We start from the raw sequence: 27,866 nt of genomic DNA on the forward strand, positions 1-27,866 counted from the left end.
ATTCGTGATCCGTTAGAAAACCCATATGCATATAAATAAATTAATGTATATATAAGTTAAAATGAAAAGAGAAGCAGTATTGTGAAGAACTTCGTTGCCTCTTTGTGAGATGATGTGAGTTCAAATCCCACCACACACGGTTTTTGTAAGTATGTGCTATGTTTTCTTTTTGAATTTTTTTTAACTCATATATGCCTACAAATAAATTAATATCGACATAAATTTCAACAAAAAGAGCAGTAGTGTTATAGAGAGAGTTGTTGCCTCTTTGGGAGGTGAACTGAGTTCAAATCCCACCACACATATATACGACTTTGGTAAGAAAGCGCTACATTCTTTTTTGACAAAAAGCTATAACACCTATATGTATATAAATAAATTAATGAAAACTCAATTTGCAACGAAAAAAACAATAGTATTGTGAAGAGATTTGTTGCCTTTTTGGGACGGGACCTAAGTTCAAATCCCCCCACATACTTACAAAACCGTGTGTGGTGAGATTTGAACTCATGTCATCACTTAAAGGGGCAACGAACCTCTCTACAACACTACTTCTCTTATTGTTGTAACTTATGTCTACATTAATTTATTTATATGTATATGGGTTTTCTAACGGATCTCGAATTTGGGTTGGGATCACCTAATACTTTGGATGTTCTCAAATCCAATTAAATCCTCAATTGGATTTCGGATCTTGGTTGGATCACACAATATTTTGGATCTATAAAAATCCAATCAAAATTCTAACTGGGTTTCAAATCTATTCAAGATCCAAATTCATTTGTCATATTCAAATCCACATTGGATTCTATATAACCCCATTCGGATCCAAGATCCATTTGGATCTAATTCATTAAAAATAATCTCATATTATCATATTTATTCTGGAAAAAATTTTACTTTTATTTATTTCAATAATTATCGTTTTTTTTAGGTTTTACAAGTGTGATCCGTCTGAACTCTCCGAACAATAATTACACCATAGTTCCTCCCTCAATATCTGATAACAAAGACACAATTATAGAAAAAGACTATTACTCTATACTTTCTCTTAAGAACAAAATATTTAGAATGTGTTGTGAGTCAGGTCATACGTTCAAGGAAGACCTACCAGCTGGAAGCCCTGGGGAGACCATTGCCCTTAATGCCTCACCAAATCACCTCTTATCTCAAGTTCAGTAAGGAAACACATGAGAAATCCAAAAAAGTAGAAAAAAGAAAGTATAACATTGAAACCCACCTAGGCAACCAACTCTCTAGGAAAAGGGTTGGGTGTTGAATACCTTCGATGCTAATTTGCTTCATAGGTTGCCCCCTTGAAGAGCCTTTTTCTTTTAGCTCGATAGAAAAAAACATTGAAAAAGTGCAAAAAAATGCCAAAAAAGGTACAAAAATCATTTATGCATTTAGGTTAATACCTACTTCGAGTCCATGGTGAGGTGATTAGTTTCAATAATGAAACTTAAGATAGAGGTTGGAATAGAAAAACATAAGCTAGGAAAAAGTCAATACCTAAACTTGGACCTATGGCAAACTCCGATCATATGGCCTTTTGGAGGTAGAGGTTGGATAGATAGTGACATCTTTCTTAGACCGAGAAACCATAAGACCCAGGATTTTCAGGTCTTAGGTTAAAGAATGACAAAAGTGAAGAATAAACCCCTTCCGAGCTAGAAATAAATATCCCAAGAAACTTACTTAGGGGCAATAAGTGTACTTGAATGCATTATCATCGAGCACTAGCCATTCAAAGTTCAAACCTTAGTGGAGTCTGTTAGACTCAACAAGAGTGCTTTGAGACTTAATCTCATGTCCCTATAATTAGTCACTTGAAACCAAGACAAAATTATATAATACGTACTTGAAACTGATCAAGACTTGAACCATCTTGGGCCCAACACCCAAACCAATCCTAATCCAATCTTAATGTATACAGATTATGAGAAATTTAAATATAATTATAATGAATAGAAATATAATAATCATTAATCCAATATGCTTCTTTTATGATAACAATTTTTTTTTAAATTCTAAAAGGTTAAAAATCCTAATAAAACTTGCATAAAAACCAACTCACTCGTTTATACTCGACCTAATTTACACACGAACCGATTAATCCATACAAGTCTACAATCTTAATACTATCTAGACCCAACCTGTAAAACCCAAGATTTTTTCTTGATATTTAAAATAAATAAATGATAAATTATTGGTGAATTCATGATTATAATCGTGAATTCTTGATTTTCTTGATTTTCTTGATTTTAATTAATTATGACTTTTTGTAAAGATTATTTCAAGAATAATAAAAAAATCTAAAATATGTAGACTAAAAAAGAAAGTGAATTATTTATATATTTTTATATTATGAATTCTGGATTTAGATCTAATCTCATTGGATTAGACCAATAGTATCAGATGTTATTATTGTTTTGAGAGAATTTTTGGCTGATCAGTGACTCACTTATTAAATCGGAGTTGACCTTAATGTTCTTCATTTTGAATGCATCAAAATCAACTATCTACATGCCCAAATTGGTGTTGATTTGAGTATTTTATTATCAACCAAAATTTGTTCCTTATTATAAATAAAAAATTAACATTTTTTGATATCGACTAAATTTTATTATCAATTTGTATGCTTACAATTAAATGTAAGAGTACCACGATGATCTATGTTTCGAGGGCTATCAAATCGACTATTTAAACGTCAAATTCTGATGAGTCTTTGGGTCTGTAGGCCTTCCGAAAGGTTACCATGTCAGTAGAGCTCAAGCCAAGGTAAAAGGTCTCTACTTTTCTTTTTTTAGCTTAAGTAATTTCAAATTTTAATTAATTAGATTTTATAAATTATTTTTTAATTTTATTAATAAAAAAATTAATAAATATTAACTTCTTATATTAAGGATGGGACTCTTGTCTAAGCCCATCTATAAATAAAGACTCTCATGAGAAGGATTAATAATGTTAATTCTCTCTCTTTCTTTCTCTCTTCTTTTTTTTTGTTTGTTTTGGGTTTTCTCTCTCCTTCAAAATATGTAGGAGCCTTAGAGAACCCTTGTGCAACCATTAAACACGCACTTAATTGTTGGGTGGTGGTGGAATAGGAGTAAGATCATTTGTTTATGTGTTCTAACCGTAAAAATTGATCGTAGACAGGTAAGATTTATGTAGCCAATGTTTTGTATGCACTCAGAGCATGTATGTTTTGATTATTTGGATTTCTAGCAACATTTAATATATTCTTGATCTGTTCTTTACATTTTCATAGTTAAAGAATCCATTTCTTGGATCGAAAACCCCAAATAATGAGTTTTTTCTAAAAATGATTTTGAGAAACATGTGAAATTAGGGTTTTGTTATTATTTCGTATTAGATCTAATTATAATATGATTCTTTATGATATTATTCATGTATTAACCTGCATTAAATTAGATTAAATAAAAAATAATCAGATTCTAAAGGTTTTGTAATCTTAAAAAGGGCTTTTACAAAATCAGTTTTTTGATAAATCTAAAGCTATGATGTCTGATAAATTTTTTCTGACTAATTTCAGAAAAAAATCGATAACTCTATGAATATCGATCCAAAAAATCTAATTAAAATTACTACGATCATCTACACATCTTGATCTTGAATTTAAAATATTGTTTCGCTCATTTTAAATCTGTATTGATGCAGATAGGCCCATTTTAACAGAACCCTAAATTTTTTGCTCTACTTACAGGATGATTTCAACCCATCTTTGATAAACATAATAAAAGTTAATAAAAAATGACTCCAAATATTTTATAAAAATTTTGGGCGAATCTTAATACCTAATATTAGATTGTATAAAAAGGGTTTTATAAAAAAACATTTCAAAAAAAATTCAAAAAATACATTAATCTGATTAAAAATCTTGCAAATTACAGATTCTGGATCGAAACTCTATCTGAATAGGGTTTTGTAAACATTTTTTAGTTATTTGTGTGTTTATTATTTTTGCAAACGATTTCTCGCATTGTATTCTTGACATGCACACGTAATTACAATAAAATATCATGATTTTATCTGCATTTTGCTAGTCTTGATAGATTTTATAAAATCAGGTTACTAGAGATCTGAATTTGTCCCTAAAACTTATACTTGTTTTTAATTAGCAACGTGTTAGAGACTTATGATTTTAAAATATTTTTGACATGTATTGAATATTATAAGTGACTATATATCATATTGTACTAAGATTAATGAGTTAGACATATGATAAGATCTGATTGTGATGTTTATGTATAATACATGACTTTTTTTGCATTGTCCTATAAATATATTATCTTAATTGATTCTAAAGGCATACTTAAATGAGATATAAATTATTTGGATTCATATGTCTTGTTTGTTTGAGAAATATGTATATATAATATACACTGAGATGGTCAATAAGATTTTGATGTACCTTTCTTATGCAATTATATCTAAAATGATATATTGATTTATGTGGTGAAATAATGTATATATGACTTTTATCTTATATGCATAACTCGAACAACGTAAGAATTACGTATGTTGAGGTTTAGTTGCTTCGTATTATGAAATATGCATGTTCATGTATGCATGCATATAACTCGTATTTTATTTATGTATGCTTCGATGTTCAATTTAGGAAAAGTACAATGTTCCTTGTGATGATGATTGATGTGTGGGATGATATGCTTCTGTATGATATGATTTAAATGCCACGTGATATGAAATTATGAATGCATGTAATAAATGTTTAAGTTCAATAATAAACTACGGTTTATGAAAACTTATTTGGTTAAATATGTGATTTTATGATTTTAGTATCATATAAAGTGATGTATGATGTGATGCATATTGATTGTATACATGCTTGTGCTCGTGTTGGTGGCTATAGACCCTAAGAGTGGTCAATTATATTAATGCATATATGACAATGGTTTTCACTGGATATGGTACCCATTGAGAAACTGTTTCCAAAATATTCTCTGTGAGGGTGTGTTTGACCAGATCAAGTAATACACTAGAGCGGTAAGTCCTTGTGAGGTAGTGCATTATCCAAGAGCGGGTAGCCTGCGAAGACGGTATATTCCTGTGAGGAAGTGCATTGTCTAAGACCAGACAGACCATCCGTCTAGAGCAGTAACTCCTTGTGAAGACGTACATTTCCCAAACCAGATGATCCAACATGGATCTTGTAAATCTTTATTGTAAATAAATGAAATATTATGATAAATGGTGATGATCTTTCGAGCTGATTGAAATAACTAGTTGTGAATCTATAAATTTCACTTTTCTATTGTAGCATGATTATATGTTGAACTCAGATATGATAATCAGATCATTATTGATTTTAGATCTTGACATGAGGTTATGATTGTGATGCTTATATTAGCATATAGGTGAATGACACATTACACCTACAAATGACTAGGTTGACTCATTAGGTGAATGTCACATCACACTTACAATTGACTAGGTTGACTTATTAGGTGAATGACGCATCACGCTTACATAGTTTTGTTGCAAATGATTGCATTATGATTGTCTAATTCAAATATATCACACTTATGTATCATGATTTAAATGCCACTGATTTACTTAAAAAGTATGTGCATGTGTTTCACGCTTGAATGACCAAATATGATTTAACCTATTGTTTATAAGAATTATGAATGCATATAAAAATGACACAATGATTTGAATGTATGAGTGCAGAAATGAGTGATCATGATCATTGTTGTGACGCTGGTGTCACGCTCTCGAGTAGAGTACTCTCAGAGCAGCCATTTTCTCTCACGATTTTGGACTCCGTCCTTGGGAGATACGACTCAGAGGGCTGCTCGAGCATAATAAAATACGTATCATAATAAACACCTGAGCTAGTCAACATATTTCGGGTTGGTCTACGTCATACTCAGGTAGACCGAGAAATTCAAGATGAAACATAAATTACTTGCTTACATTATTTTATTGCACTTTGCTTTACTTTATTTTATATTACTGCAAATTATTCTTGTTACTGAAAGTTGGTGAATTCATGCTCATTGATATGTGTCTTGTTATCATCTAGAGTTTGTTGTTAGCATATTTAAGATTGTTATTCCATATTTGCCTTGTTGATAGTTGATGCAAAATTATAAGATACATATATCATGCAAGCTTTATGTGTTGTACATTGCATTAGCTGTGTGATTTTTACTGGAACTTTTTAAAGTCTCATTATTTCAAAATAAAATATTTTTCAGGAGACATGTGAAGGCCAGAACGAGTGTAGGAAGCTGGAGGGAGTTGCACACACTGATGTTTTCAATGATCCCAAGAGCTTCTTATTTCATTTGAATTTTAATACTTTTTGAATTGTTAAAAGACCATTTAATTGGATATTTGATTATTAGTTTAATTCTGAATTTCAGTTACTTTGTGCATAGTTAATATTTATTCGAATATGTGATGATAGTAGTCTCTTAATGTAATATGTCTGGAGATTTAACCAAGAAACCAGTTTATAAAATTGATTTCAAAAATCAATATTTTTCTACTGTGTTTACTCACTTAATAATAATATAATGATTTTATCATTTGGATGCTTTAACTTCAAACCTTATTCTACGGAGCTATTAAACATCGGTGCATGCACAGGCTGACTCTCTAGTGCTTGATTCGATTAAGGCAAAGCCAATGATGAAAAACTTGATATATTAATAAATTCTTTTATGTAATGGTTCAATCAGATTCGTTAATGGATGGTTCCGTACTAGATCTAGTACTAGAAGGTTAAGACAAACTTGCACTCAAGCGGTCGTCTAGTACTTGGTACAGTTGGAACATGTCCGTTGATGAGATCGTTGCATTATTACATTTAAAAAATAATAATAATAAAAAAAAAGAATAGATTCAACCTTTAAAAAAAATTCTTATATTTTTTGTTTGAAATCGTTCGGGCCGTTACAGAACCCATATATGAATCAAATTAATACTTCACTCATTTGGAAGAGACCTTTTTTTACCTAAACCTCTTAGCCCACATGAGTACACAATTTTCAGTCATACCGAAATCTGTACCCAGACTCAAATAAAACTGGGCCGGGTTTGATTTAATAGACCCAATTAAAAAACATTTCTACCTAAAATCCAAACTATTTGGATCTGAAGTGATTTGAACCTGAACACAAACGAGTCTTCGATTTTAGATCAAATTAGATCGGATTTAGTGTTTAATTTTAGATCCAATTAAAAAACAAGACTAACAAAACCTAACCCAAACTCAAACTCAAACCAAACCTGAGTGGGTTACACCCCTTGCCTTAGGATCTCCAAAGAGATTCAGGGACATGAAGATCAAGAGGGGGACCCCACATCTTGATCCATAAAACTAACATGCAACCTTATTATAAAATAATTATAAAATTTTAATATAAAATTATAGAAGGAGAAATGAGTGGGAAGTGGCAAAAAGTTAGAAAAACCTTAAAGAAGCAGGAGGAAATCAATTTGAGAAATTAAGATGAAGCCAGCTTCCCACTAAAAAAGAAGGGAGTTTTTCATATTTAGGAAAGGAGTTTCCCAAAGCTTTTCCTCCTTTAATGTTAAGTGAGGAGTTTCTCACTTCTGAAGCCAGCTTCTCTAGTTAGTAAGAAGCTGCTGGCAAATACTATGATAGAATGGAGAGTGGGACTAGGAGGAGTTGAGTATCAGTCGACGCGAAACCGCATCGAATCGGGAAAGGTAAAACCGTTCCGATTCCAGCGGCTTATTTCAGACGTCCACGTCAGAGATTCTTAGGGTATTTTCGGTAATTTTGAAATTCGATCACCTATATGAGACTCGAGAGAGGACCCCCCACTCGCTCTTAGCTTTCGGAGTTCTCTCACCTCTGCTCTTTCTGAGAGAAGGGCTCGAGGAGAAAGGGCGCCTTTCTGCTTTTGGGTTTCAGAATTCTCGCCCCTCCCCTTCGTCGATCAATCGTCTCGTCCAGAGAGCCTTCCACCCCGTCGTTGTTTCTCTGACGGACTTCGTCGATCTGTCCCTCGATCGTAGTCATCAAGAATTCGTTCGCCTTCTCAGGTTTGGGGCTAATCTTTCCCGTTCGGTCCGGTTTGTGATTTCTACGGCATCATCGTCGTCGTAACCATCCGTTGAGATTTTTTCTTGATTTTTTAGTATTCGTCTGGCGGTTGCCTCTCTGAGCTAGGGTTTTTAGCCTGGCGATGATTTTGCGGTCGCTATCGATTTCGTTTAGTTTATCGGATTCTAGGGTTTTGAGTAGGACGGGTGCTAGGGCATCTTTGCGTTGGAGTCTCTCCTGGTGGACGAGAGAGTGCTTGCTTTGTGAAGGAGGCGAGGTTGATTTTGCCTGAACTGTGTATTGTTGTTGTTGTTTGTGGATGTTTCATGTTTAATTTTGTATAGTTATGGATGTGGAATTTTTGGACAAAGGAGGGAATAAGAGAACGTATCACCGGCTTGGGCCGACGGGCAAGACCCCGAAGATTTGCTATTATTGGCAGGAAGGTAGGTGCAACAGAAATCCTTGTAATTTTTTGCACGGGGATGTCACTGGTCGGATTGATAGGGTGGGCACCAACAATGGTGTTAATAACACGAAGCGGCCCAATCAGATGACGGATTTTCAGAATGGTGGTGGGGCTCTGGTTCAGAGAAGACCTTTAAATCCCAAGTGGGGAAGGGGTATGGGTGCAGGCAGTGGCGCCGGTGGTGGCAGTGCCACCGTGGATAACCATAGGAAGATTCAAGACAGAGTATGTACCTACTGGATAGCGGGACACTGCAAATATGGCAATGACTGCAAGTTTCTGCACTCTTCCTTTGTGGGCGAAGGGTTTGTGTTTGTGACTTTGCTCAGTGGGCATGAAAAGGTGTTCTATCTTGTACTTCTCATTGGATTTTGGGGCATTTGCATCTTGTTGTGAGATTGAAAAGGTTTTTGTAGCAGGCTGTGCGTGGGATTGCACTTCCTTCAGGTTCAGACAAACTCTATTCAGGCAGTGTAGATGAATCGGTTAGAGTTTGGGATTGCCAGTCTGGCCAGGTATTTAGAACAACCGAGGAATATTTTTTCTTTGCACTGTTTGATTATCGTGTTGGAGTTCTCAGCTGTTAGCAATTCATTATTCATGAGAATGTTATCATATCATTTTTTTATTTTGTTTCCTTTTTGGTTAGTGTGTTGGTGCTATAAAATTGCCTGGCGAAGTGGGGTGCATGATTAATGAAGGCCCGTGGCTTTTTGTTGGGATACCTAATTTTGTGAAGGTAAATGTCTTTTCTGGTCAAAGTGATGGAGAAGAAAGTTCTACTTTTTTGTTGGCAAATCTCAGATGCTCCTATTTCTTGTTTGTGGATTTAAGCAAATTAATTGTTTTCATATGTCACTTAATTTCATAAAGGAAGCACTTCTTATACAATGTTGCCATTGCAGGTGTGGAACACTCAAACTGCCACAGAGCTTACCCTTAACGGGCCAAACGGGCAGGTGCATGCCCTTGCTGTCGGTAATGAGTTGCTTTTGGCGGGTATACAGGTGATTAATTTGTAGAGAGCAAGAAGATGGCAACCTCGTAACTTGGCATTCTGAAGCATGATTGAGTTATTTGTTTAGCTTTATTCAATGTTTAGTTTGTTTGAATTTTCAGTAATTTGATACCTCGGCCTATTAGTTCTTTACTTGGATATAGAATAAGATTGTATATGTTTTGCATACTGCAGGATGGTAGCATATTGGCATGGAAATTTACTGGCAACTCTTTTGAGCCAGCTGCTTCTCTTTTAGGGCACATACTTTCTGTTGTTTCATTAGTTTTTGGTGCCAACAGACTCTTTTCTGGTTCTATGGACAAGACAATAAAGGTTAGTTGGATTTTAAATTTTCTACCTCTGGAGTAGCTTGGGTATTTTGTCTGCATTGTCAGGGATGGACATGTATATTTCTGTTTCCAATTTTTGGAGTGTGTACATTAGTCTGAGTATGAGTAGCTATTTTCAATTACTTGTGTGCATATTGAAATAAAGTCGGAAATGTTGTTGGTGTTTAAAAAAATCTACATCTGGATTCTGGACTTGTGAATTTGGACAAACTGGACTATTTCATATGGTCTTAGGATGTCACAGGGATAAACATTTTTTGCTGTGTCATAGGTGACATGACACGGTGGGGATGTGGTCAAATCCATGTCCAAATTGGTCAAAGTAAAGTGTCTTGTTTTTTTTTGTTTCCAAATCTCTGACATGGAAAGGCTCACTGTCATAAGCATCCTCTTTATCTCTTATTCTTCCTTCATTAATGGTGTGCTAAAGTAAGTCACTAATACACCTTTCCACCACACAACTCCCCTCCCTCCCAAAAGAGAAAAATGAAGAGTTAATACTGACTGAGACATGACTCTCTCTCTTCCCTTTTATTAAATGCAATGTGCACATGAATTCTCAGAATCTCAGATGATTGATTTTTATCCGTTTACCATGTGAACCACATGAATTTGTGGAAAATTGGATCTTGACCATTTATCACATCAATTCAAATGTTGTGAAAAGCGTTGAGGTCTATGTCACAGGGACTCGGCAAACTGGGTGCCGCACCCGTGTCGACGCGACGCGGGTGCACGTGCGGCACCCGGTGCGGTCAACCCGACCCTGGGTGCGTTGACCGCACCTAGGGTCATTTGTGTCCAATTTTTTTATTAAAAAAAAATTCTTCTGGGGGCGCTGCCCCCCAGAGCCCCCCCCCCCCCCCCCCCCCGGAGGCAAGGCACGCTTTTAACAACACTGGTTGTAGCCTTATGAGTGTGTGTTTGTGCATCCTCATATCCTGGCTTTTAAAAAAGTTTCAAATTAATGTCTCGTACTCATATCGAGTCCTAGTTCACATCTGTATCTTTAATAATGAATAGGTCTTAAGATGAAAGCTAATATCAGTTGGGATACCAATGCCATATTCATTCCTTCTTGTGGGTTGACATAAAGTAGTAGAGATTTTTTCTTTGGAGCAATCTCATTTTCATTTTCTGGATCTAGATTTTAGCAAGTTATTGAGCTGCTTTAGGGATACCATAGTACACAACTTGTCTTTGCAAGTCTAGAAAGAAATTGTATGATCACCTTTATTTACTGTAATCACTAAATAGTTGTGGCGTTCGGTTATGGAAGATTCTCAATCAAGTAATAATGATTATGCTGAATTATGGATTGTTAATTAATTATGCTGCATTATCAACCATGCAACTGTGATAGCTCTTGGTCAGAGTTGTCAGTGGATTGGATTCTCATCCTATATCCAACTGAATCTGACTCCAATTAGTCATATTGGGTAAAGCATTCCCAATGCCATTAATAATCAGATTCATATCCATTTGTGTTGTGGTTTTACATCCAAATCCAAATATGTTTAAAATCCAGATTTGGTTCTACGATTTTCCATCTGAACCTAAATCTGACTCCAAATCTGTCTAGCCGATATCCGATTGGGTTGGATTCAGTACAAGTTACACACAAACCAAATTCTATCTGTTTACATCCCTACTCTTGGTGCAAGACCTCTTCTGCAAAAGGTTTTCCTGTTGGAGCAGTTCTGATAAATTTCCTTAGAACTTGTTTGTTTCTTGGATAGGAAAGTGGAAACCTTTTTATATGATAACTTTTTCTCATTGGATAACCTGAAAGTCCTTCCCTTGGGGATTGCATGATCTAGTTTTTATACAAAACTCTTGGTCTTTCTCATTGACTATAGGCCAACCTTTTAAATTTTTTTTCCACCCAAGTGAGATAATGCATACTTTCTTATTAAAAAAAAGTGTGTATTTCAATATTAATATGGTCTATTTTCTCACCATATTTGGTCAAACAAACAGCCCTTTAGTCTCTCTTTCTCTCTCTCTCTCACACACACACACACATGAATTCCTCTTTCCACATTAGCTGCTTTCAACGAGGATGTCCAAACATTTTGTTGCCATTACTATTAGGGAGGACAAATTGGTTGACTTGAAAGAATATGATCAATGACATCCACTACCGATCAAAGATAATGCTTTGTTGTTTAAGATTGAATTTTGTTGGTCATCTGTTGTCTTATGTAACATTGGATGGCATAGTGTTACTGGTTTCTTCATGCGAATTTTCTGTATATGAGTTGTGGCCATGTGCAACATCCAAGTCCTTGCTGTTGTCACTAAACCTTGCTGAACGTGCCTAAGCTTTAGCATCCTCATACTGATTCTATTTCCATCTTTCACATTCAATCTATGTAAATTTTTTTTTCCACCCAAGTGAGATAATGCATACTTTCTTATTAAAAAAAAGTGTGTATTTCAATATTAATATGGTCTATTTTCTCACCATATTTGGTCAAACAAACAGCCCTTTAGTCTCTCTTTCTCTCTCTCTCTCACACACACACACACACACATGAATTCCTCTTTCCACATTAGCTGCTTTCAACGAGGATGTCCAAACATTTTGTTGCCATTACTATTAGGGAGGACAAATTGGTTGACTTGAAAGAATATGATCAATGACATCCACTACCGATCAAAGATAATGCTTTGTTGTTTAAGATTGAATTTTGTTGGTCATCTGTTGTCTTATGTAACATTGGATGGCATAGTGTTACTGGTTTCTTCATGCAAATTTTCTGTATATGAGTTGTGGCCATGTGCAACATCCAAGTCCTTGCTGTTGTCACTAAACCTTGCTGAACGTGCCTAAGCTTTAGCATCCTCATACTGATTCTATTTCCATCTTTCACATTCAATCTATGTTGGAAGGGGCTTGCTCTATAGTACCTTGTAATTGAGGGAATTTAGTTTGATCAGGCCCTGCAAACATCATCTTTTTTGATATTTTATTATGTTTTGAAGTTTGCTTAAAAAAGTATCTGCATAATCTCACAATGAATTGAAAAAAAAATTATCGTCATAATAGTTGAGAAAGAAAAGAGCATAAGCTACTTACATTTCAATAACCCCCAGAACTTTTTTGGGAGGTTTCAAAATATGAAACAAATCTTAATGGCTTTTGAGGTGTCTTCTTGGAGCATCTTTGTTACTATCAATGCTATTGGTATTGGGAATGTTCTTAGCTTATTCCAAGGTTTTAAAACCCGCCGAGTCAAGTCAGTGACTCGGCTGACTTGGCTCGGCTCGGCCCTCCAGCGAGTCAACCCAGCAAGCTAAACTCGGTCTGCGAAGACTCGGCTGTGACTCGGCATGACTCGGGCGAGTTCTTAATGTCTTCAATATGTAAAGAAGACAATCTGTGACTATGATCTAAGGTAAATGTTATTGGATATGAATCTATTTCTAGAAGCATCAGGCAGGACAATCTTCAGATTCAACAACAGCTAATTAATATTTTATGATCAAGTAGATTGCTGCTTTTATTCTGTTCTACACAATTATACTTTTTGCAGTTTCTTTGCATAAATGCATTTAATATTTTGCTTTAAACTTTACTAACATAACTATATAACAAGGAATAATTTGGTTTTCTCCTCACACTAACATCCATAGAGTTCCAACATCTACTTGGTGCTTCTTTCTTGTCCTTTCAGCATATTTTCTTTGTATCTCATATCGGCTATACCCCTTTAATCAGAACCAATTGTCCTCACCTTGCCTTATCACATCCAACAAAAATTTCTCTTTTCTTTATAGGCATGTGCATTTTTAATGCATAAAGGCATCTATGTAACTGGAATACATTGTGCTCGTTCATTCCACATTTCCAACTTATTGCTCATTCGTGAACAATTTATCCACATGCTACGATCTCCTTATTTCAGCTCAACCCAAGATTCTGCATGGAGCCAAAAAACATCTCTTGTTTATTGAAAAACATGGTTTGAGACAAATTATATATTGTTTTCCTTTTAAAATCAAAAGTTAACAAAACCTGGTCCGAGTCACCGAGTTGACCTGCCGAATCACGAGTCAATAAAGAACGAGTCGAGTCCCTAGTCACTGTGTTTTAAAACCTTGATCACATCCAACAAAAATTTCTCTTTTCTTTATAGGCATGTACATTTTTAATGCATAATGGCATCTATGTAACTTGAATAAATTGTGCTCTTTCATTCCACATTTCCAACTTATTGCTCATTCGTGAACAATTTATCCACATGCTATGATCTCCTTATTTCAGTTCAACCCAAGATTCTGCATGGAGCCAAAAAACATCTCTTGTTTACTGAAAAACATGGTTTGAGACAAATTATATATTGTTTTTCTTTTAAAATCAAAAGTTAACAAAACCCGGTCCGAGTCACCGAGTTGACCCGCCGAGTCACGAGTCGAGTCTCGAGTCAGTGGGTTTTAAAACCTTGGTTGGAACTCATAGTGGGATGTTTGTTTTGACCAAATCTAACCCCATGGATGTGTTCAACATGGTCAAAATAGTAGGAATTGACTCTTGGATCGTATTTTTTCTACTTAAAAATATGATTTTATGAGAGTTGAAAATTTGGTACATTGTAGGCCGTTGATTTTTCAACTCCTACGAAATCTTACATATACACTGGAATAACATGATCCAAGATCTGATTTCTACCAACCCAAACATGCAGATAACATCTGGAGGGTCAGATGTACAAAAAGCATAAAAAAATTAAAAATGTTACAGTTTTTTACCGGGGAGTTCCTTACCCACGAGGGTAGGAAACATTAGTATATATAGGAATTTCAAGGCCTGTCCGGTATTTAGAAATTTCAAGGCCAGAATGGAAGTCCGGTGACCTAGTTTTTTGAGACTTCCTTGCTAAAAGCACCAAACATTCCATCAATGGGCCATGCCTCCAAGTTCATTTCATCAGTTTTGGGTCTAATTCAAGCCTGAACCCCATGTTCTGACAATCAATAACTATCTCTATGGATTCTTTAGACTGTGTATAGTGTATAAAGGACCTTTTTCCATCATATCTTATTATTGAAGGCACTTAGTGCAAGTCATGCTAAAGAAATGAATCATCTTTTTTCCTATGTCACATGGGTGCGAGTGCAACACGGGTGCGGCACAATTTCAAAAATTTTGGACACAGGGACTCGGCTATATATATATATATACATATATATATATATATATATAAGACTTGGTCAAAGTTGTGCCCATTAGGGGACAAGTGATGAGTTGTGAAGCTTGATTCCCTTACAGGAGGGGGGGGGGGGGTTCCCAGTGCGGGTCCCGTTGCGTGGTGAGCGGGCGGGGGTCCAGGGGGGCCACCGCTGGCGGGGGGTTATAGGGGGCAGCCACCCCCCCCCCCCCCCCCCCAAGATTTTTTTTTTAAATTCTGTAGCCCATTTTTTTTTAAAATTCCAAAAAATGGACCAAAATAAGATAAAAACTTATGATAAAAACTTAAAATATTCAAAAATCTTAATTTAAAATATAAACAATATATATAGAAGAAAGTGAAAAAAATAAGATACATAATGCAAATCTCGCCTAAGCCTGCTGCTAAAGAAACAATCAATCCGACCTTGGGGAACTGACGATCATTCTTGTACATTACTAGTCTTACCCTAGCTCTATTTGATTGATCCAAATCCCCTTCAACCTCATTTCTACGTGTGATTATCGAAGTCAATTGAGCTCTTGATTGTGCATCTTTGGTTTTGGAAATAGTGTTTGTTGTTTACTATCATCCAAGTCTCTCCAACACATGTCCTCCAATCTCAACGTATTTTTTTTCTGCAACAAGAAGCTCTAGATTGATATCCCATTTTCAAGTATGTCATTCTTTGTAGCAATTTTTACACTTTTTTATGACAAGAATACAAAATAAGTATGCTAACGAATAACAATGATACATAAATATTTTATAAGATATTAAAACAAAGATACAAAGCACTTTAATTATACCTGTCAATCAATCGAAAATTCGAATGGATATATACCAAGGTATCAACATGTCTTCATTGAGACTATTTCTTTTAATATTATGAATGTAGCTATAGGTGCTCTACGATCTTTCAACAGAAGATGTGCTGATAGCTTGAGATAAAACCTTAATGGTTAATGCTCTCAACTTGGGCGCTATGTAACAGGGATTCGGCTAGCAGGGTGTCGCACCTGTGCCGACGCGACTCGACGCGGGTGCGGTCAACCCGACCCTGGGTGCGTTGATCCCACCCAGGTTCATTTCGGTCCATTTTTTTTGGCTGCCGGTGGAATGCACAATAAAAAAACTATACCCTTTACCCATTGTGGCTTTCGTTGGGGAGATGAGGGGGCCAACAATCGCCGACGGCCTCACCGCTGTCACTGGCAGAGTTGGAGTACCACCGTTCGTAAGTGGCACTTTCAGTTTCTGTCAGCAGGATCGGGTGGCCAATGCCCTTCATTGGAAGGGGTTTTTTGTCGTGGATCGCTGGCGGCCTTGCCTGCGTCGTTGGCTGCTACGGATGGTCGTCGGATTTTCGCTTTCACCGAACTGATACTGCTGGCCGAAACCCCAAACCCGTGCATCAGTTGGGTTCTTCGCTGGGGTTTCAACACTTGGTGTTTTTTGGCTCTGGTCAGCAATCCGGTTGCCGTCGCAGGCAAGCTGAGAGTTTCTTTCGTCGAGCGTCGCCATTTCATCGATAGCTTCACCAACGTTTTTCCTAGTAACTAGGAGTCCGAAGGGGCTTTTGCCCTTTTTTGGTGACTTTTGATTTTTGAGAAACTGATCGTTCGGTTTCTCAGAAACCGAACTTTAAGTTTTAATTGTTTTCATTACCGAGGTCAGATCGGGTATTCTGACCCAATGAGAGACCCGATCCAAACCCATTTTGGATAGATCAGTCTACCCGGATCTCATTGAGTTGGTCCTGACCCAAGCTCCCACCCAGACCCATTTGGGTTCCAGGTCTGGGTCTGGTCTGGAGAACCTGGATCTGTATCGAGAACCAATCCGACAGACGGACCCGCGCCGGGGGAACCCCCGGACCCCCCTTATATATATTACATTTTGCCCCTGCCGCACCCCCGCACTCGAGTTTTTTGGAAGTGCCGAATCCCCGCACCCATGTGACATAGCTTGGGCGTGTCACCACCATAGAACACCACTAATTAAGGACTTTGACATGGTAGGATTCAATGCATCCATTCTTGCCGCAGTCTGGCTAAATCTTTCACTTCTCGATGCAAAAGCCATAAGTTGTGACCTATAAATTGAAGATATTTCTTCATTTTCACCGGATATGATATGGATCACGAGCATTGCACCATCTAAAATATCAGCTTTTTTCTGCATAAAAAAAGATTGTTAAGTTATAACAAGAAAATCCAAATGAACGAATAAAATAATTAAATCCTTAAAGTTTAAACTTTATCAAATGGATATAATATAATCTTTACTAGGAGAAACTGGCTTGACCCCTCTTTGTGTTGGGATCTTAAGATACTTTAGCTCATAATATCTCATATTACGAGCATGTTGAAGACAAAAAATATGGAGGGGCACATTCATTCTATTCCATCTATTTGAGACGATCCTATGAATCTTTTCATGAAAATCCAGTTGTCCTTTTAGATTGTCTTTGATATCTCTAAACATATTATCCATGCTTTCCTACACTTCATCAATTAAGGGGTCTTCTTGATCAATAAATTTGATCATCTTATAGATGAGTTTTGTGACTAATAATGCTAAACAAACAAAATCCCAATATTCTTTTGATAGAACAATATTTTCTATCGTAATAGCCCTCTTTTTCATAGTCTCATCAGTGTATGATTGTTTCCACTCACTCCATCTATCTGATATGACAGTAAGCCTCAAGCTCTCTCTTACATCAAACCAACACTTCAGATGTGTAATTTGAACCAAAACTTGTCTTTGCAATCTCTATTAGTTCCAAATTTTCATTGCTTATAAAGATTGCTAATGCTTTCAAATGATTTGTAATATACTTCACAGTTTCTTTATTCTTCAAATATGTCTCTTCCAACCAATTAAACTCACATGCTAAATCTTTGAAGATTAAATTGAAAGTGTGCACAACACAATGTGACTAAAAAATATACTTGTATATTTGTCTCAATTCTTCGCCAAATAACTTGCAATTTGCTGCATTGTCTGTACTCCCTTGCACTACATTAGAAGGCTCCATTGTTTTAAATCCAGTCTTCAGAAACTCTAATATTTGCAGCTGACTGTTTCAAATAAGAAAAATCACCCGCATATAAGAATATCGATCCAAAATAATTTGAAGATAGTATATTTATCATGTGTTTGTTCTTTATATTTGTCCAACCATTTAAGACAATAAAAACTCCAAACTATTCAAACTTTTCTCCCAAATTCACTTAACTCTATGTAAACACACTCCTCATTGTCAAGCAATGTTATTTGGGCTTTTTCATATGACGGGGGCTTATATCTTGGCATCTTACTAATTGCCAATATCATCTCTTCCCAATACGGTGGTTAAAGCACATTGAAAGGTATGTCATTTGCACGTAAAAACCTAACAACTTTATGATCTACATATTCTCTATCTTTTTAAATAAATCACAAATATCAACAATACTTTCACTAAATGCAAAAGATGTAGGAGTCATAGGCTTCATTTTATCTATTTTTGATCTTTGTAACTGAAATGTGCCTGTTGAAGCTTCTACTCGTCGAACTTGCCTCTTAATTTTTCTCATCAACTCTTTTTCTTTTGAAACCAAATGACACATGAGATGTGCAAAAACTCGAGTATATGACCCATGATAAACAATGTGCTTGCACATAAACATATGAGTTTCACCTTGCTTGCCTTACCCACACTTCTTCTGGTTCCATACATTGCACCATAGTACTGTTGTTCTATGCATGATAGGTAGTTCTGGGTCATCTTCATATTACCCATCTGTCATATCCTGTAAACCTGCAAAAGAAGAAAACAAAACAGAATTTTAAGTGTCATTATCATTCAACTCATTCAAATGCATTATCAATACCCACCATCATAGGAAATCCAACTATTCAACTTGTGAAACACAAAAAGGCATGTAGTTCATGTATCAGTGTATCACAGGCTTGGTGAAAAATATCGCGAGATTTACAAAAATCTCGCAAAAAAAAAAACACGAGAAAAACTTGGGTAACATTTGAATTAGCAGATTTATTCATGGCTGCTATATGTAGTATTTGACATATTCACTGACATGAAAGAGAAGAAAAGTCTTGTTTGGTTGTTCTCTACATATGAAGTGAGCTCCAAAGTCTTTCATGATTTGAGTTAAAATCTCATGGCATATATAATTATATGCCTTTTTTTGGTTTGTTCTGGCAATATCATTGGAATGTAATGACAATATCGTGACAAGTATGTGGTGCCCTTATTTGTTTCCTTTTCCAATTCATATGTTTTACTTGTAGAATTTTCATTTTTTAGCTCACAACTGTTTTATTTTCTTCATTTTCATGCCATAATATTTTAGCTTTTTTCATTCAGGTGTGGAACCTCGAGACATTTCAATGCATTCAGACACTATCGGATCACACCTCTGTGGTTATGTCCCTTCTGTGTTGGAAAGAATTTTTGTTATCTTGTTCTTTGGACCAAACTGTAAAGGTAATTTATTCTCTTTTGTGTAAATTTTGTTTATGCTTATACTAGTGCTGACTTACCTTAATCACAAGTTTTTTGGGCTTTTCCAGATCTGGGTAGCTACAGAAAATGGGAGCTTAGAAGTGACATATTCACATAATGAAGAACATGTAAGTTTGTCTACTCTCTGATCATGCGTCTTCCCTTTTTACATGCTTCATTCTCTCCAATTATATCTTGGAAGTTGGAACAATTGCTGTAATATGAGTTTGATCTTTGCAGAGTTTAAATCTTCTAGAAATCTTAGAAAATTTTGATCTCTATTGGTGGATTTGATTGAACATGATTGGCAATTTGACCAATCTCTTCACCTCTATGGAGGTGAAAGTATCATAGAAATTCCCACAGGTTCCAGTGGAAGCCAGTCAATTAGTTTCAGTGAGAATTGATGAGGTTTAAGGAAGAGATCTTTGTGGGGACTTTTTAGAGCAAATTTGGAACATAGAACCCCTTATTTGGTATATGAACTTATAATTACGGAATAAACTCCACCATCGTGTTAATAGTTCAATCCATACTGAACCTTATTGGAATTGCATTATGTACAATTGTCACAGGGACACTCCGTATGGGTAGGCATACCCGTGTCAACACTGCAGGACATGGGTACCTCATGGCATGTGGGTATGCCGTGGGTTGGGTCCAACCATGAGCCGACCCATTTTTTTGGTGTTTGATCTCTCTCTCTCTCTGGGGGAAACAAGAGGCGAGGTGGGGAGGGGGGAAAAGAGAGAAGCGGTAGACGAGAGTGGGGGAGAGGGAAACGAGAGAGAGAGGGAGGGGCAAAAGAGAGAGAGAGAGAGAGATTCCTTCTTTTATAAGATATGTTATATATGTTTCCTAATATAATAGATCCATATATAATCGAGACCCAGACCCAAACACACACACTCTCTCTTTATATATATACGTATATATATATAAAGAGAGAGTGTGTGTGTGTTTGGGTCTGGGTCTCGATTATATATGGATCTATTATATTAGGAAACATATATAACATATCTTATAAAAGGGGAAGGAATCTCTCTCTCTTTCTTATATATATATATATATAGCTGTCCCCATACCCGCATTTTTTGAAATTTTCGTTTCATACCCTTGTACACTGTACCCGAACCCATGTGACATAGATGTAGAGCTTAATGCATACACTAGTGGTTGAATCAACTGAATACTAGAGTTTCTTATGTTTCTTTTTTTCTAGGTTACTTAGTTCTTAGATATATATACACAGTGAAAGCCGTGTGCAAGTGCAGATGCAGACCCTTTTCGCCATTGTAGGCTCCACAAGTTCTGAGACATTATTTTAGGAAAAATAGTTTCACCGAGGGGACATACTTTTATACCTGGAAAAGGCACTTCGAAAAATGTTATCGTGTATAGTTTCTCCATATTGCACATGAATCCAGAAAAAAATGTTGACTTCAATTTATTTTTTGGGGGAACTTTACCCAGGTTGTTTTCGGTTGGAGATTGTTTACCACAGTGAAATATTGTGACAAAAGTCTTAACTTAGATATTACTGTTTTCGATGGATAATTATAAATTTTAGGGAAATTTTCAAAAAGGCACCTAAAGTTTGGGCATTAATCAAAGAGGCACCTAGGTTTTGAAAATTTTAAAAACACCTAAAAAATATTGTGGATAATTAATAAGGCCCAGGAGTTTATTATTGTGAAGTTTGTTGTTTAGATGTGATGTGGAATTACCATTTTACCCTCAACATCTTAGTTGTCAAAAGTGGCGCTGCCTAGGCAGGCTAGGCACAGAGCCACCACCTAGGCATATGGGTCTAGGCGGCAGGGCTCTGTTTTTCCACATAGGCTGCCTAGGCACGCCACTATCCCCGCTTAGGTCGCACAAACATATGGTTGTCATTTTTTTTATTTTTGTCTCGTTCTTTTCTTTTTTTTCTTCTTCCTCCTGCCCCCAAAACTTTCTTTTTTGTTCTCTCATTTTCTTCTTCTTTTGCTTTTCTTTTTTACCTTCTTATTTTTTTCTTCTTCCTCCCTTTACACCTCCATCTTTTTTTCTTCCTCTTCCTCTTCTTCTTCTTCTTCTTCCTTTTTCCCCTTTTCTTTTTTTTCTACTTTTTTCCCTTTTTATTTTTTTTCTTCTTCCTCTCGCTCCTCCACTCTTCTTTTTTTCTTCCTTTTTCTCATTTTTTCTTTTTTTTTTGTTTACATGTATGCATGTGTTTTTGACACAATACACACATATATAAAATCTGTTTTTTCAGTTTTATATATATATATATATATATATATATATATATATATATATATATATATATATATATATATATATATATATATATATATATGAGAACGGGGTTCATCTTGTCCTCTTTTTCTTAACGTCTTCTTTAAGACCCTCCAAATATCAAAATTTTAGATGTTTTATGCTCAATTTGAACCATTAGATGTGTTTATCAATACTTATTTATTGACAAACAAACACTAAAAACTATGATTTTTCGAGGGTCCTAACAATGACCTAACAAAACAGGGGCATGATAATCCCCATTCTCTCTCTCTCTCTCTCTCTCTCTATATATATATATATATAGGAAAATGTAAAAAATGGTAAAAACCCAACAAAACTGACTTTTTGTACCAAATAAGGGTAAATGGTCCACATGGACATACACAACATTTTGAAAGTGGTTTTTAGCGGCATTTTTATGCACCACTAAATGTCCCAAAGGAACTGAGACCTTTAGCGGCACTGTTTTTGTGTAAAAAAAAGCTGAGCGCCCATCATGCACGTGATGGACGCTCAACAATGTCAATTAGCTGTTCAAGCACCTATTGATTAAGCAGCTACACATCACTATATATATATATATATATATATATATATATATATATATATATATATATATATATATATATATATATATATATATATATATATATATATATATATATATATATATCAACCCAGTCAAAGCCCAGCCCACGGCGCGCCCGTTAGGCCTATGGGCCTAATTGGGCCGGGCTTATGATATTATATATAAATGTGTTTGAATACTAACAATACGCAAAACTTGATACAAGTTGTATGCATAAATGATTTCATTCATAATGAACAAAAATACATAAAAAAATAAATACATAAGGGCCTCACTAGAATACACTAAAAAAATTACCCATCACTCTCTCACCCACAATAGGCAGACACACCCCATATATATAGAGAGAAAAGCGAGGAAGAGATAGAGTAGAGAGAGGCGAGAGAAAGTCCTTTCTAACACTTCATTCATAGTTACAATCATATTTTTGTTACTAAATTTAACTATTTATTGTAATATTTTTGCTTTTCTTGATGTTTTATTTTTTGTCCCTCTTAGTTCTTTTAGTGTCTTCCACCTAGGCTCCGACTAGCACTTTTGACAACTAAGCTCAACATCATATTTTAAAAAATGCACCTAAAAATGGGGAAAGGGTCTTTGAAGGGTTAACTAGTAAATTAACTCTCTTAACTCATCTTGGGTTGGTGATAACTTAAGTTAAATAGATGGGAAGTTTTTTTTATTAATGGTGCAAAAATTTCAGTGACTTAAAATTTTCAAAAATGTAGGTGCATTCTTGATTAATGCCTAAACTTTAGGTGCATTTTTTTAAAGTTTTCCTAAATTTTAATTTAGGAAAAATGTATACAAGTTTAATTGTCTTTACTAAAGGTATGCATCTTTTAGAAAAAGTTTTCATGAACATGAGAATATTTGAGAGAAATGCCATTTATCAGATAAGGTGTCAGTACAACAATGATGCTGCAGAAATATGCTATTGGGATTCTTGTCCTTGACTAGAAGGTTGTGGCTCTTGCGAATACAGCAATTAGAAACCAAAATTCTCATTCAAGGACTTTTCCACAAAAGGAACTGTGACTGCTATCATGAAAGGATTCAGTGACCAAGTTTCATGGTTCCTAAGTAGCTTTATTTGAGAAGTCAGCCTTGGAGATGATCAACAACCTGGAAGATGAGGAATTTGGTAAGACTATCTTGCTTCATGCTTTTCCTACCCTGCAAAGATTTCCACAGCGCTTTCCTTCAATTAACATCCTTTTTTTCGTGAAGATCATGAAGGAAGTGCCAGAAAATCAAATTGAGAGATGCATGAGTTACTTTTAATCTGAGCAAATTACAATGTCTTATAACATCTTCAGGTATAGTCTCTAGGGATGATAGGCCAGAAGCCCCAGTATGTGGCAATAGGATCATATTTTACTATGATAGCCTCAGTAGATTATCAATTCTAAATTTTCAATCGAGGATAGCAACCCAACATGGGTAATATGATTGCTTTTATCCATAGTCACCTGTATCATTCAAGGTAATTTCTCGGAGATATTTTCAAACAGTGATTTTTCTCAAGAAATCTAGGAAGCTATGAATAATAAAAAAAGAAATAATAAGTTTTATAGTATTTTCTTGCAAAAATGTAAAGAAGCAATTAGAAACGATTTTTAAATATAAAGGAAACAAAAATACTTAAAATATAAAAAAGGATATTTTTTCAAAATCTCGGGAATATATCTGGAAAATAGCATGCTAATATCATGATATTTTAGGTTCTGATGATATTTTGAAAATCTCGGAAAATATTGGCTGACCTTGAAATACTGATAATATCATGATATTTTTCAAAATATCTGCGATATCCGTGACTATGCTTTTACCATCAACAGTGAGACAATGAACATAATTCCATTGCCTTGATGAGATGATTATCATTTATCACATGTTAATCCACAGGCTCAACTGAGAACCTGTTCTCATTTAATGGTTATTGCTTGCTCATGTTGTGGATTAACGGCACCCTGGTAAACTTATGAAATTGATTTGTCACTGGTTTTGCTGGCATGGTTGTCTTGCTTGCAAATTGTGCTCTTGCTTCCCATGTGAAATTGGCAGGCAAGATAGTCCATTTCCTATACCATTTCAATGATTCATCCATTAGAATGAAAAATTTCTGTTCTTTCACATACATACACATATGTATATGTATATAAATGCATAGATGCATACATACAGAGACATAAACACACACAACACACAGACATAATAGTACCTATGTGGGTAAATATTTGGTACTAATGAAGGTATGGAACTATTGAGATAGAAATCATAGCTGCAAGTTGTATCGACTCAATTTGACCACATAGATGTGTTTGACATGGTTTGTCAAGATTGAACCTTGGATTGTGATTTTCCGATATAATAGTCTGGCTTTTTGAGTCATGAAGTTTTTGTATATTGTGGGCCTCTCATTACTTCTGTCATACATATCACCCTCATTAACAATCCTTTCTTATTGAAGAAAATCCTATGTGATTCTGGTAACACCGTTTCGACCCTTTAAAGATGAGTAAGCTCTGTAAGCGTTCCTTGATTGGCATGCCCCCCTGGTCAATGTCATGGCCCCTAGCTCCTGAAAGACAAAATTTCACTCCATCCATGGATGGATAGAGTTGCAAGCACAGTACGCACCCTTAGTTTACTAACCTCAGTGACTGGCTCCCACCCTTTTGAATCTCTGGCTGCTCAGTAACAGCTACTTCAAAATGCTGAAACAATCATTCAATTAGAACATTTAAGGAATGCAATTAAATTAACTGAAACATAATTTAGCATTGTGTATGAGATGGACTGGATGTTAGTGTCAAACCTTCTATTACACTGTCAGAAGGTTGGCTGTCTCATCGTTGTAAAGTATGGCATTGATATCAGCCGTGGATTATGCAGCTATAACATTAAATTACTTATTTCCAGCTAAGCCATATGACCATGGAACACAAAAAGCAATCAGGTTTAGTTTGTTGCCAGATACAGATGCTAGTTACTGCTGTAGGAAGCAGACGAAACAAGATGTATCCGAGTAAAACATGACTAGATATAAGGCACTTTCAGGTTTTAACAAGCCAAGTGACTTTTTCATCCTTAGTAAATCTGCAAGGATAAACACCACATGCTTTTGACTGTTGCATTGTTCTTAATTCTTTCCTAGTGTTTGTTGTGTCTTGTTCCTCATTTTGGAGTATTAATGTTGTGATATGGGTGTTTTTAGTTTCTTTTCCTTTTCCCTATGTACCTGTTATCTTCTTCGGCGTGGAAATTAAGCATGTCACTTTCTACAGGGTGTCCTTGCCTTGTGTGGTTCCCTTGATGCTCAAGAGCAGCCAGTTTTAATATGTGCATGCAACGACAACTGTGTTCGTCTCTATGAGTTACCATCGTAAGTTCATCTTCCTTGAATAGTTTAAATCTGTCACATAGGTGCGGATGCGGCACTTTAAAAAAACTTGGGTGCGGGGAGGATATATATATATATATATATAATTTTTAACAGTTTTAAGTTAACACTACATGTATTTGTGTGCATTTATGTATTTATATATATAATATAGATAAAAATGGACTTGATTAGGGTTATAACTAAATCTACTTTTGGATAGAAATGAACCTCAGTGTGGTTGACTTCACCTAACACAAAGGAAGCTGTGTCCAAGTGTCCACCTACCTGGGTGCAGGTGTGACGCGGGTGCGGTGCCCTGTTAGAAGAGTCCGTGTGACATAGGTTTAAATTTATAATTATTTTATATATATCTTTTAACAGATATAAAGATAGTTTCCATATTTTATTATTTCCTTAACATGAAAATGAGCTACAGTGAGAATAGGTCAGTCCTTGTCCACCTTGGATGAGGGCACACTTTAGGCCATGACAAACCATAAGGTTATGAAGCATAACCTTGAGATTTTCAAGATTTATGGGTCATTTAGTGCACCTTAGCACCTATAGTTCTATTTCTTTTGAGATTGTGCCATCCCTTTAATAAAACAACATTACCGTAAAATTTGTACGGCGATCTTATATTTTATTTGTAAAAACGTGCATTCTCATTCTAGATTCAATTTGTTGGTAGTTCTTTTTTCTTTGTTTTCTTTTTGAAGAAAATGTGGATGCCAATCTCAGCCGTCAGGTGGGCATGTTGAAGATTGAGTGTGGATTCTTGACTTTTCAGGTTCAGTGAAAGGGGTAGGATATATTCCAAAGAGGAAGTAAGAGCAATCCAAGTTGGACCAGGCGGCTTGTTCTTCACCGGTGATGGAACTGGCCAACTTAGAGTGTGGAAGTGGTTGGCCCAGACAACCAAAACATAGCATTCTCACCGGTTCTTTTTTTCCATCCTCTTTTTGTGTATTTAAATTTATGAGGATGTGATTCTGCTTAATGCAAAGATGTATCACATTTGACGTTTGTCCATGAAGTGATTAAGCGATTTTATTTCCTTGGACGAATAAAAAGTATTCTATAATGTTTGTTTTTTTGTTCTCAAAGGGAAATCTCTCTCTCTCTCTCTCAACGTTTCTTCTGTTTATATATATATATATATATTCAATAGGTATGTGTTTACCGGTATGAATTAAGATCTTCATAGGTTTTTTATTTTTTTCAAAAATTTAAGAATGATCTTTTAAGAGTTGAAAATCAATGGCTTGAAATTTTCATAAATATTTAAGCATAAAAAATTGCTTTTCTTGATCCGATTACGTTGATCCAACAGCTTAGCAAATGGACTACACAGAATGCATCTTTAGAGTTAGATTTGTAAAAACACTATGAAAATCCTGATTCATGCCAGCCAGCATATATATATATATATATATATATATATATATATATATATATATATATATATATATATATATATATATATATATATATATAGCTGGGGTTAGGCAGACCTTTACCAGTTATACAATCATACCGTTTGGGTTTTGAACTTGCAAACTTCCCATCACAAGGTGATGTGCACTAATTACTCCTGCTAGACAGGCGGAGCCCCTATGTTAATGTAAAATTCACCTCATTTGCAGTTTTGTGTATACGATCTTTTGGCATCGACATGTGGGTGTGAAGTTCGTTTATGGTCTTGCCAATAGAAAACTTGATGAGAAACCACAGAAAAACTTGGTGAGAAAGCACAGGTGAGCGATTGAGTTACCGTTGCTTCTCGGTCAGTTTGAGAGCCGGAGATGGGAGGAGAGATGGTATATATTAAGGGTTTGATTAATACCACCTATCCCGACAAGCTTCTTGGGAACTCTGTATTGGGAAATGATAATAGTGTTGAGTGAAAAGGGGGATGGGGATGATATAGTTGACAACTCATGTCTCATTTTCTTTCTCCACTCCTGTCGTCCCTCTCGTCTCCTTTTTAACACCAGCCCCCAAACAGTCTAAATTACCTTTTCGGTGTTAG

The 27,866-nt window shown here is 35.5% G+C and overlaps 1 protein-coding gene across 3 annotated transcripts; it reads left to right on the plus strand.

Moving 5' to 3' along the window:
• Positions 1–7,853: 7,853 nt before the first annotated feature.
• Positions 7,854–26,925, plus strand: LOC149842649 (zinc finger CCCH domain-containing protein 17-like). Of its 3 annotated transcripts, XM_090001527.1 has the most exons (10): positions 7,854–8,064; positions 8,410–8,876; positions 8,954–9,049; positions 9,184–9,273; positions 9,440–9,541; positions 9,727–9,867; positions 19,437–19,556; positions 19,643–19,702; positions 25,737–25,834; positions 26,625–26,925. In XM_090001527.1, exons 2-10 carry the CDS (start codon positions 8,412–8,414, stop codon positions 26,761–26,763), a joined length of 1,311 nt encoding a protein of 436 aa, XP_089857653.1. In that variant the 5' UTR covers positions 7,854–8,064; positions 8,410–8,411; the 3' UTR covers positions 26,764–26,925. The 3 variants fall into 3 exon arrangements, with proteins under 3 accessions (XP_089857653.1, XP_089857654.1, XP_089857656.1); XM_090001528.1 differs by lacking the exon at positions 7,854–8,064 and having other exon boundaries at positions 8,278–8,876; XM_090001530.1 differs by lacking the exons at positions 7,854–8,064; positions 25,737–25,834 and having other exon boundaries at positions 8,278–8,876; positions 26,625–26,765.
• The last annotated feature ends 941 nt before the right edge of the window (positions 26,926–27,866 follow it).

The sequence above is a fragment of the Nuphar pumila genome, chromosome 3 (assembly GCF_984573655.1).
Source record: "Nuphar pumila chromosome 3, dmNupPumi1.hap1.1, whole genome shotgun sequence".
NCBI classification, from domain to species: Eukaryota; Viridiplantae; Streptophyta; class Magnoliopsida; order Nymphaeales; family Nymphaeaceae; genus Nuphar; species Nuphar pumila.